The 12,788-nt window shown below is 40.1% G+C and overlaps 1 protein-coding gene across 4 annotated transcripts in view; it reads left to right on the forward strand.

The window, feature by feature from the left end:
* The window catches only part of BANP (BTG3 associated nuclear protein), a 152,610-nt gene extending 141,610 nt beyond the window's left edge, over positions 1-11,000 (forward strand). For all 4 annotated transcript variants that reach the window (XM_055726626.1, XM_055726628.1, XM_055726627.1 and 1 more), the window contains 2 exons: positions 5,668-5,811; positions 10,221-11,000. In XM_055726626.1, coding sequence (XP_055582601.1) covers positions 5,668-5,811; positions 10,221-10,292 — 216 coding nt within the window. In that variant the 3' untranslated portion in view covers positions 10,293-11,000. The remainder of the gene's footprint in view (positions 1-5,667; positions 5,812-10,220) is intronic.
* Positions 11,001-12,788: the final 1,788 nt, after the last annotated feature.

Raw genomic sequence — 12,788 nt, forward strand, 5'->3', positions numbered from 1 at the left:
ACAACAGCAGTAGCAAGAATGTGTTTTAGAAGGCTCAATCTGGCAAGGACCAGACTGAGGAATGGGCTTTTTTGATAAACAAACTCCAGCTATCCCAAAACAGTTACCTATTTTTGAAGACTGGGGTCTAGAGAAATATTTTGAGTTATGGGCTTCTAGAAGAATCATTCCCAATGATAAGTAAAATCAGCTGAGGATGTGATATGAATTGAAATATGGCTGGAAACTATGCTTGAATAATTTTGGAAGAAACTGAAGGAAAACCTTTTACATTTTAATCTTTTTTTTTTTAAATTTTATTTCCTGCCCTGGCAGTTGAATGTTAAATGGGAACTATTAGTTATGGGCTAAAATGGTCTTTAAATGGAAAGGAAGGGAGCAGAGAAAGTAGCTGGTTTTCATTATTAATACTAATTTTATTATTATGTTTTATATGGCAAGCATCTCACTGAAGAAGGGACGAAAAGCAGAAATCCAGGACCTTCAGGCTCAAAAGCTCGCATGTCCCAAATCATCAAGACTTTGAAGGGAGAATGATAGAGGAGAAAAGGGGGAGAGGGGAGGGAAAAAACCCCAAGAGAAAGGCCAAGACTGAGGTCAGTGAGGTGCCACTGCAAGGGCTGCGCTCCTGCTGCAGCCCCCGTGAGGAAGCCTGGGTTTGTTAATGCGCTGTGAGGGGGGACGGGACGTATGGGCACAGTGTGCTTGGGGTGGGCAGGAGGGAGCTGCCTGTCCCTTAGCTCGTTTTATCAAATCTGTCAGCTCTTGTGTGGCTCACTGAAAGCTTATGGAGCTTTCAGGAAAATAAATGTTTGGTGAAAGAGACTGTGGTTCTGTATTCACGAACAATGCCAGGAGTTCACACTTCATTTTAAACATCCGAACAAAATACTTTTCCTTCTGGTATTTCTAGCACCATTTAAAATCAAAACTAATAGAAATGCATTTATATTTCTGTCTGAAGGTGTTAGGGAACATTCTTATTCTGTCAGGCAACGGGACTAGTGAGAGAAGGGGCTCTTTCATGCTTGCTTTTTAATTCAGGCAAGTTGTCTTCACCAGGGTCACCGTGCAGTGTGGTGATCTTTGAGGCAGCAAGGGCTGGGACACGAAGGCTTGCCAAGACTGGGCCAGGTCACAAAATGTGCTTGAGAGCATTGGTGGCTTCCAAACCTTCTCAAAGGCTTACATCTCTAAGATACTTGGAAGTATCTTACAGGCGTTTCCTAAACTGTTCGGCTTTGTCTTGATAAATATTTTTTCGCTAGGTTTTATATTTGGGGAAAAGCATGTATCTGTGGTTGTAACTGCAGGCTTTGAAAGAACAGAAGAATTTCGCGAGCTGCACCGTTCCAGCTGTGCAATTGCTTATGCTTGCAGTGGAAATAATTGTGCAACGTAAAGAGTGGGCTCCGGCTCCGTGAGAGCTAAAGGTCTTGTCACTGTCAAGACAAATCTTAGTGCTGACAGCAAGCAATAATAGATGGCCAAATGTACTTTTTCTAAATACTCTACTAACAAAGAAAACACTTCTTGTTCTGCTTGTTCATTTTAAAGGCACTCTTTTTTAGAAAGATTAAATTTGTCTTGAACTCCCACTAGCCTGCGTTAGCTGGAGCAACACTCCATGTCAGATACCTCCGTGCTTTTGTGCCCAAGTGAAAGGGAAGGGTGACTTCAAGCTTCTTGTTCTGTGTGTGTGTTAAGAGCATGAATTAATCCATTTTCTTAGGTGCGAAGTTTACTATTTTCAGTTTAACCGTATTGCGCTACCTGTTTTGGACCAGTAAGGCAGGATGTTGGAGGAGCCCTGTGGAATCGGGAAGAGAACTTCTTTTTCAGGGTGGGTTGTTTATTTTTTTGGTACAATTCCTTTATTTTAAGGTCAAGGACAGGTAAGAACTACAGAGTTTAGTGTTGGTTTGGAAGTGAAGCGAGCAGCCAAAGAAAAGACATATACTTGTACCTGCCCCATTTGCGAAAGGCTCTGCTACCCAGCTCCTCCACAAACCCCACGTTGTGTAAAGATGTTGATCCCTTTATGTCTTTCATTTTTGCAGCCTCGCTATAGTTTGATATAAAACTTATGACATGAACAGAGCAAAACTATTAGGCGAGGCTGATTGAAATTATAGGGCTGAAGTTAAATCCTGTTTTTATCTGGGGAAGCATGGTTATACTGATTAGAGAGCCTGTTCAATCCACTTGAATCTACTCCGTGGACTCTGTCCTTTATTATGTTTGTTTGTATCTGTCTGTCTTTCTACCAGCATGTATTTTGAGATAACTTACCCCCTGGGACCTTTCTCCCCTCTCTTAAAGGAAATGGGGATATCTGTTTTTATAAGGCACTGTGAATACCATGGAACAAAAAGGTTTTTCAAATACAAGCAGAATGCAAGGACCATAACGAAACTTGCCACTCTAGTTGCCAAAGTCGGGCTTTTTCTGAACAAAACATTTAGTGCTGTTTGTGAGATGCAGAAAGGGTGACATCAGTCATAGTTCCTCAGCATAACAAACTTGTAGCGTATTTTTAAGCTAAGACAGAAGCATAATAAATTTATCATGATCCCCAGTAATGTGTAGAGAAAATGTAATTTATTGCTCTTTTTTATGTCAGTTCCGTTAGATTTTCCTATCTGGATATGCCTGAGATCATGATAAATTGTGTTATGAATATGGTGTGATTAGGTAAGCGCTATCTTTAGTAAGCTGCAGGTCATGATCGTGTCACATTTGACAGAGGCGCTCAGACATACAAAGTGGGATCAAGTGTTCCAGGCTGATCCTGGGACTGGGTTGATGCTCTGTTTGGTTTAGCAGATTAATCACAAGGTACAGTGCCATTGAGGCTACAGAAACAGCTTTTTTCCAAATCCCTTTTTTTAAAAAAAAAAACCCAACTAAAAAAAAAGGGGGGTAAAGATGGCAGTTCTCCCCTTCTACTCTCGTCCATTTGTATCTTAATTTCAGAAGCTGTACGGTAATTCAAATAGAAATTGCAAAACAGTAATTTTGTTCAGAGTGCTGTATATGAACTCTGCAAATATTAAGAGCAGCTTGTTGCTCATTCCTTCATTTAAAGTTCCGTCAGATGGTTTAATTTAAGACTGGGATCTTTTTCCTGTTCTTGCTTTTATTCTCATTTGTACAGTGACTGGTTATATAGCCAGTTACGCCACAACAACAAGCTAGGCAGTATTTAATGAAATCTAAGACAGCTATTAATGTTAGCTGTATTAAGTGGAAAACATTAAGAAATCTTTTTTGGCATTAGATTGTTGTTCTTTTAATTTTCAAAATCATACTTTTTCCTTTCCTTCCCCCCCCCAAGTGATTTTGAACACATATTAAGTAGTCTGTGCAGGATGGATGAATGGATAAAGAGAATCCTAAAGAAGCAAAATGGTTCTTAGTTTTGAAAAATGGCCCTTTCCTGGCTTCTAAGCGTCCTGACATATTTTCTGACTATAGGGAAAAATGCAAAGCTGGCAATTGGTAGAGAATAAACATACCAGTGCAACATCCAGTGTAGAGCCAATCACCTGGTGTGCAAATCCCAGATAGTCTGGCATGACGCTAGTGGAAGTGAATCCGCCTGGCTTGGCCACGCACCTTCCAGTAGTGAATACTGAAACCCGTAGTCCTTGGGGTCTGTGTAACCAGGACGTGACAAAGAAGGAAAACCTACACCGACGGCAATGCTTACAGTGCTGGATGTCTCATCTCTCCCGTTACCAATCTGATTTTTTCAACCTATAAACTGCAAACCAAGCAAAGTGTGTGCAGCTATCGCTGCTGTGGTTTGGAGCACAACTAATCTTAACTAAACTGGTTTTAATCTGGCTAGCTGGGGGGAACGGAGCGGCAGCAATCACTGTGTGACCTCGGCAATGGAAATTCATAAATACCTGGGTCTGTCAGCCCCTGCTGATGTTGGCACGTTGTCCATTTTACCTCTGTGAAAACTAGCTCAGCTTCGTCATTACATCCTATAAAATGCTTCCCACTTCTTTGTGAAGGAAAGAGGAATTACAAGTAGTTTATCCAGCAGGAAGACACAATAGGAAAAGCACATGACCATTTACATGAAACCAACAGGGAAGTGTAATTTGACAGTGAAAAGTATTTTATGCAAGTACTGTTGGGGTTTGGGGTTTGGTTTTTTGGGTGTTTTTGGGGTTTTGGGGGGGTTTTTGATGTGGGGGTTTTTGGTGTGAGGGTTTTTTTTTTTTTTGGTAGGCAGGATGGTAGAGGTAGGTTATCACCAAGGATCAAATAGGTTTGTTACAACACATAACAGAGTTACTTCATCTTCTCCAGGGTGTTTGCTGTAAAAGGGAGTTCTGCAGAGCACTGGAAGGTGTGCAGTTGAGAACATACAATAAAAGAGGAAAGCTGGTGTACTATTTAGGCTTCTTTGTTGTAAAACTGTACGTGAGAATGATGGTCTTGTTCAGTCACTTACAATGGTTCTGAAGTTTGTAGTTCAGAAATAAATGAGAAAAAGTACATTTAACTTGCAGGAAATCAATAGGACAGACTGTGACGTGGTTCCGACATTATGTATCGTATAGTTCCAAAACAAATACTCTAGCACGAGAGGATTTTGCTTACTTCTGTAAAAACAAAATGTAGCATCCTTCTGCAGTTTGATGTTGACGGTATCTCAGAACACCCAAGATCCCTATAAAATCCTGACAACACCCCTTAAGGTCATTTATGGAGGTCACCTCTCTTTGCCTCCCACACTCTCTAGAGAAATTCTAGCCTACCCACTCCTTCATGGCCACCCACCCGCAGATCAGCTGAGAAATCATACTTTGTTAAGAAAAACCTTTGTTAAGAATGTTATTTTTTGTTCTTTGTCCTCTCTTCATTGGAAAGATGTCTTTTATTTTCTGCAGTTCAAGTACCATGTTTTAGAAATACATCATTCGCAGCATATAGAAAGTAAAACTGAATATGTGTTTTAGCTGAATTTAAAAAATGAGATTGGTGACATGTCGTTGTTTACAAACATGTATTTTATTCTGATGTGTGTTTCAAGAAGTAAATTAAAAGTAGTCTCATCACAAGAACATTTCTAAGCAAGCACTTATAGAATCAACTGCTCTTTGGTTTTTAAAGCCTGGAGGGGACTTACAGTCTTCACCAGTCAAATGCAAATATGTTCAGAGTCAGCATTAATCAGCAGTAATTCTTAAATCTACACCTTTATATGCGATAGGAATATAAACATGACTGTAAGAAATTGTCAAAAGTTGAATGCCTTTGGGTGCGAGGAGGAGTATCTTGGATCTGTGCCAGTTTATGTAACAGCAAAAGCATTACTCAGTGATACTGTTATGTGCTATTGACGTTACCACACTCTTAGTGTAACCTGCGCTCTCTATCCCACTTAGCCTGTGCAATAATCATTAACAGAATTACGAATCTCATAAGGCAAAATGCGGCAAGCATCTAATATGGGAATCGTTCCATATGTGTACCATGTCCTCTTGGAAACCCACATGATTTAAAGCAACTGTTAGCGATAGACAAGTTTTCTTGTGTTTCTTTTTAATAGTCTTTGGGTTTGCATCTGTTTTAAGTTAAATGGTTCATAATGCATTTCTGATCATGGTTGTTTACAAGCTGCTTTCTCTGTTGCTTTCCCTGCAGGTGTTGCAGGGCGCTCAGCTGATAGCTGTTGCTTCTGCTGAGCCTGCATCAGGGGGTGTTGATGGATCTCCGCTCCAAGGGAGTGATATCCAAGTCCAATATGTGCAGCTGACACCAGTGACAGACCACTCTGCGACTAATCAAGTATGTATACATATCTTTTTGCCATTTGAAAGTGCTTAACTGGATAGAAACATCTGTCAGATGAACTATATATCTAGCCATGAATGCTGCAGTCCCAATGAGTTTACAATCCTTTTTCCAAACAGGCTTAAAAAAAAAAAATTATAATAAGAAACATAATTTTGTTGAAGGTATAAATGGTCTTTGACTATTCCTGCTTCTATGTTCTTGCTCAATGCCTCTAGAGAATAGTTATTTTGGTCATCATTGCTTTTCTGCATCCTTGAAGGCTGAGAGCCACGTTAAAGGACAGGGCAAAAACTGGCTCAGAATCTATCCAAGAAGTATTTTTCAGGCTGAGGTTTCTCTTCAAAACGTTACTCCCTTTCTGACAGCAGTTTTCCAGTTATTTTGATCAACAGGCTGGATTTCCCACAGAAGTCACAATGTTAGCAATTGTAAGTGAACACTTGATCCTCTCAGTTACAGTGGAGGAATATTTTTTTTTTTTTTTCCTTTTGAAATCAGTTTGAACAGTCTTGTATCTGAGTCTAGAAAAAGTTTCTCATCGGCTTGAAGCTGTGACTGGTGACAGCACAAGAATGCTGACTTAAAACAGTTGTAAGAAATATTTCTGAAGATGGTTTGCACATTCTTCTGTGAACCCCACTTGGTGAGCGTCTTCTCTAGAGAATGCCAAGTGATTGTGAAAAATAAGCTGCTGCCTGCGAGCCAAAATATAATGGTATCCTTAGCAGCCAATATTTGAGGGGATTTTTGTCTGATACATGCCCAGTTTTCTAGAGAATTCTGATCTGGCTACAAACATTTAGATATTGAGTCTCCTTGCAGGGAGGGAGGCAGGAAATCGCATAAGGAATCACGGGAATCATGTCCAGACTTTGCATGTGTGAAACTCAAGTGCTCAGTGCTGCTTCCATGGGCAAGGCAATCTGCAGGTCACTTCGATACACGAAGTTAGAGCACGTTAGTTATCCCAAAGGCAAAGGGCCTCGGACAAAAGCTGCGGCCGTGTTGGATGTTGCCCAAGTGCCACCTGCACTGGCTGGTGCCGGTGGGAAAGCCAGAACTCCAAACTCTCTTAGTTGCTCTGGTCCACACTGGCTCCCCACCTGGATGCTACAAAGCGCTTTTCAGAAAAATCGTGCTTCCCGGCAAAAAGCATCGGACTACGGTGTGTGGGTGTGCTGTGCTGCAAGGCGACGTGCCGGTTGTCTGTCCGCTGATCTTCCTGTGCAGATGAGCCCTTAATAGTAATTTTTCCCTCTCTTCGGCTTTGTCTCTGAATTAACCTTCTTGATATTTTATTTATAGTCATTTGTAATAGTACACCTGACAATTAGAGTGTGGCTACAGGGAATTATGCCGTATTTCTTTCAAGTCCTCAAGTACGGCGGGTCCCGTGCAATTAATAAAGCACATAGCCATCAGGTAGGGGGAGATGGTTCTCATGGTGCTGTCCTCACCCCAGGCCTGGGAAGTTCTCAAGTTCACCTCTCTCAGACTTCGTCCTGGGTCTGTTCCTCGTGCCCTTCCCGGCTAGCACCTCGTGCAGGGCAGGGGGTGAGTCAGGAACCATCTCCCACACAGCTGGCAGCCACCGGAGGAGTTACTTTTCTCTTCAGGGACACTTTGCACCATGTTAGGTTTTAATATTGTGGTTAACCACAGAGATTTATACAAAACTGAAGAGAAGCAGAAAAGGAATGTGAAATAAGAAGAGTATGAAAGGAAAAACAGACAAGACTAGAAACAAGTTTGCCATAAATATTTCCTCAGTTTACACAAACTGAAAACTAAGGATCTGTTAATGAATTGGAGAAACCAACTTGGTATTTACATTACTCTGAGTTATATGGATAGTTCAATAGCTTTTTTTTGGCTAAAGTTATGGAATAGTCCTGCATGATCTTAGAAAAATCTGTTATCTGAAAAGAAGAATCTTATCTGAAGGGAGAACCCTCTCGGTGAGGCTGTAGTGACACTTTAATCTGTTTTCTTTGGCTTTTAGTCAGGGTACTGAGAGGTTTCAGTGATTTTGTATCTATTTATCAATCAAAGCTTATAAAAGTGGAGTTTATTATCCACCTGATTTTGATGCTGTGCCCTACACAAATTACGTGTTTCAGACATCACAAGTGTGAATTTATTTTATGTCTGAAAACACTGTACCGGTTTTTGTACCGTTATTCTTGAAAGCCACGCCTTTGAAAGCAATCCCACATGAAAGCTGAAGGTAGGAGTAAGGCTGTTTGAAATGAATCCCTTCTGTGACTTCAGCTGAAGCAGACAGCAATATCCACTTCACTTTAGTATTTTCAATGTATTCAAGCACGATTTTGCATTTGCAAATTAGCTGTAGACAGAAGTATTAATAGTTTGGATTCTGACAGTTCTTTAGTGACTCTAAGCCACATATATAAACACAAACTTAATATACGAACAGTGTTTTGCTGGCATAAAATTGCAAGTTCTTGTTCCGTGGGAGGAGGCGTCATTTGAAATCAGATGCATTTTGGAGATGTAGATTTAGTTGGCTTGTTTTCATGTCTCAATAGCGTTCTTGCTTAGAGCAGCTTGCAAAATTCAGAAATACAGAATATGCTGATGTCAAAGAATATTTGGATTAATTCTGTGCTCAAATTCATATGCTGGTGGTAAACACTGTTAGATTTGGAAAAAAACCCATAATTCCAGATCTAAAGTGTGCTTCTAATCTGGTTGGGCACTCTTCTACTTTTGCTCTGAATCTTGGGTAAATACTCAGTACTGCTGTTGTTTCTGTTCTTTGATAATTGTATTACTTCAATACAGTTTTCCCCTAATGAGAAAGAAAACTTCAGTGGTCCCTTACCTGCTATCAGATTTAGCAATCTGATAGAATTATTCACCACTTTGGCACTAATTTATTGAACAATTAAGTAAACACCAAATTACCTATAAAGTTGAACAGGAAAAAAATCTTGTACCTGTGTGCGATCGCTGGCAACAAGGCAGAGAGATGAAGAGAAGTAATTTGACAACAAAACCTTAATTTAGGAGCCATGCTTTATGATTTTGAACCTCCAAGTACTTTCATTCGAATAAATCAGTTGTGCCTGTAGAGTAGAACGTAAAGGATGGGAAATCCGGTTGAGTTTCCACCCTTGTGTCTTTGTGGATCATCTTGCAGATGCTAGGCAGAGAGCGTAAAGCAGGGCTTCAAGTAAGACTTTTTCATAACAGAAGTACTGCCACAGAAATAATTCTGTATCCAGAGTGTTACATAAAGCATCTATTAGATGTATTTATGGAGGGAAAATCCATCAAGGGCAGATCTCTGGAATCTGTGGGAGTGTACAGGAAAATACCATTAAATGCTTGCCCTTTCCTTGTAGTTTATCTATGCTTGTGACATTGGCTGCTATCAGGGGAAGGCTTACTGGGTGTGATGGACTTTATCCAAGCCAGTACAGCTGTTCTTAAATGCTATTCATCTTATAGCTCTAAAGACGGAGTTTGTTTCATAATCTAGTTTTCCTTACTCCAGCTAACTTGGCTAAAAGGGCAGCTTGCTATGGGATTATCCTTTCACAGCATAGACTACTGGTAGGCAGTAATTTAATTTTTAAGGTGACTTCCTTTGACAACATGAGTCAATTGTGTTTACTTCAGATTCTTACATGGAGGACTCTTTTTGCTTGGAGAGTGAGTTGAATCAGACCTGTACGAAGAATTATATTTGAGAAAAAAGTTCACTATAGTAATGCTGTTCTCATTGTACACAAAAGAGAGAAAGACTGCAGTGGGTCAAGTCAGCAGTTTTAGGCTGTGTCCTGCATCAGCTGGGGAAAGTCCGAGCACAGGGCAAACAGGTCGTTTTACTCCTCTTACCTACAATAGTTCTGTCACTCTGGGACTTTCTACTTTCTTTTCTATGATCACCCTTGGGGGAGTTTAGTTCCGTAACACTGATCAGCTCTGTGCCCCCGAGCTGTCAGTACGTACATGGTGCTGGGACAAGTCCTTCCGCAGCTTCGGCATGTGTTCTGCCAGGCACGGGTTTTATTTTGTTTCTTTTTAGGGCTGGTTCTTTTTTGGGAAGAGAGAGGGAATAATTGTTGTCTATTTGCTCTTTTTGTGCCATTCATGGTCTTAAAGATCCTTATCATGATTCCATTATTTCAGCCGTCTCTTTCCAGTCTGAAGGGCATTAGTCTGCTTAGACTTCATGTGGACTCTGTGGTTTTTTTGGTGTATTTTTATGAGTGTATTCCCATTTTGACTCTGTCATAGAGCTGGTATCCATGCAGATTTTGCACTGGTTTATACAAGAACTTTATATTAGTATGATATGTTCACATTCCCTTGGCTGCAGCAATGGAAAGCACTTTTGCATCGATTTACTGATTTCATGTTTCCTTTTGCAGGGCAGCGATACCCTTCAGTCAGCAATCCAGCCAGAAATGCAGATAGAACACGGAGCAATACAAATTCAATAAGAGAATTGTGAAAAGCTGTGTCAACCAAGATGTCAGCAAGCCACAGTCAGAAGTTAAGCGCTGTAGTCTTCATGCGACAACAGGAGAAGGGAAATGCCTGTTAGACTAATAGTGACACCTTGAACATCTCCTGCAAATAGCAGAGTTCTGATGATCTATCTGGTTGTCCTCACCTGGAATAAATCAGGACCCAGTTACTTAAGCTGGAACTATGTCACTGCATCCATCAGCTGAGGATGTGGCCGTCAGAAAAAAAATAAATGGCCAGCCCTTAGGTACACTTAAAGAGGAAAAAATGTAATGAATCAAACTGTGAGACTAAATTAATGTTTCATCCTGTTCATTTCTTCTGTGAAAGGCGCCTTTCGAATGTCTGCAGATATCTTAGGAAGGGTATTGCTGCTTTGCAATACCTGCTTTACCACCTATAGAAGATCAAGAGCTCAAATATTTTTCACTGTTTAAACAGCTTTTTTTTATTTGCTATGGTGTTTATAACAAAAATGGAAAATATTTAAAAAAAGGAAAATCCCATAACTGCAAGTATTAGCCTTTTGCTGGTGTTTTCTGTTCAGTGTAATGAAAACTGTATTTGCAGAAGACTAACAATTTTGTTCGTACTGTTGCTTAACTACTTTTCTAGGGGAAAATGCTTTTAATGCTGTAATTATGCATTTCTAATGAGAAATAAATGTGTATTTATGAATAGTGCAGCTCTAAGTTGCTCTCTGCCTCAGGAATGAATACGGTTTGACTGGACTGTGCTGTGGGAGAGTAGTTCTGCAGTATTAGAAGACAGATGCTATCTGGCAAGCTCTGCTGTCAAACTGAGAAGGAAGATTAAGTCTGTAAGGAAGATATCGATCTTAGATCATGCAATTATCTAAATTTCCAGTGCAAGAAAAATGTGATAGTTAAGCTTTTGAGTTGCAAATCCTATTTTGTACAATGAATTTATGCCTTTTTTTTTTTTTTTTTTTTTTTTTTAAATGTGAACAATTCTTCTGAGCTGTTTCCCTTTTAGTTCCACCTACCTCCTTTGTCCAGCAGTGGCAGTACCTCAGTTTGGGATTCATCCATAAAAAGCTGGGCTGCAAAAGTGTGATACCTATCTTGTTAGCAACAGCAAGGTGAAATCCTCTCGCCACCGAAACCTATGGGACATTTGATACCTCTTTCAAGAAAGCTACATTTTCATATTTGCTGAGTTTCAATGGAAAGGATACGTTTGCTCTAACCTGATTATCTTTATGTGCACGTTTTAGAAAAATAGTTACTGGGGGAGGCATTGCTTTGTATTTGTTTTTCAGCTGACTTGCTATATGGTTATTGTCAATATAGGGCTCATAAAGCATTTAATGTGTTAATGAATGAGACATAGCCACAAACTCTAGATGGTTGAATTCAAGATAACTTTTTTTTTTTTTAAATGAAAGAAGGGGTTAAGCACACCCAGTTTCTGGGATTGTTGTCCCTGGTAAGTATTATACTTTATGTAAATTCCTACTTCGCTTTAGGCTATTTCTTGACGCACGAGTACAATCCAAACTGAACCACAGCCTATTGAATACAATGTTTGCAACAGGCCAAGAATTTGGCTACTCTTCAGTTTCTTTTTTTAATAGTGTTTCTCAGAGTGGGTAATGTTTGAAGAGCCTGGCATCCAAACAGAAGCCTAAAAATAAAGCGAGGCCTGTACATTTTAGCATGGCTGTTTAATAATAATTTATCACTTGGAAATGACAGTGAGAAAGCTGGGATAGCAAAGCCACTGTGTGCTGCCACATACCACTGTCTTGCTATATTTGTATTGGCCACAGCAGCTTTCTTGTCATCTTCAGAAAATTTTACTCTTACCGGCCTTTCTTCTCTGTCCTGGGTATCTTCTCCTTTTGAGCGGAACACAACGTGGATTTTAACTGTAGGGTATCTGTCTCTGTTTCACGGTGCAATTAAGAATTCTGTTCTCTTCACGTTTTTCAGCTCAGGTACAAGATGAAATTGAGTTCAGGAGAGGTTTCCTTTAGCCGCTAGCCTGCTGCATGCTAAAAGTGAATGCACAGGCGTGTCGAGCAGTGAAGTAGCATTCACTAGATTACAAGAGAGTGGAATCTACTTCATCAGTGTGGAACAGAGATTTGAATCAATTGAATCAATTGAAATAGGTAAGGAGCACAGCTTAGTAAGATCCTCCACTGCATTCGAATGTTAAGACTGCGTGTTCCTCAAGATTTGAATGTTTCTCAGTGTTACGTCAACGTTTACATTGGTTAAGCTGTGTCACACTATGTTTATACTTAAGAGAGAAGAGGCTTCAACATTGAGCCAGGTATTCCAATGAGTAATCCTTGTCCCTGTTCCCTTTCTGTAGATTTTGTGTCCTTGGAGGGTTTATGTCCTTGTCCAGGGAGGAAATGTCTTCAGGAATGTTTTATGTGTTCTCTAGACATCGCAGGGTGTGTAAGGTACAAAGTAAGTAATTCCTGAGAAGGGTAA

Source organism: Falco cherrug, chromosome 14 (assembly GCF_023634085.1).
Source record: "Falco cherrug isolate bFalChe1 chromosome 14, bFalChe1.pri, whole genome shotgun sequence".
Taxonomy (NCBI): domain Eukaryota; kingdom Metazoa; phylum Chordata; class Aves; order Falconiformes; family Falconidae; genus Falco; species Falco cherrug.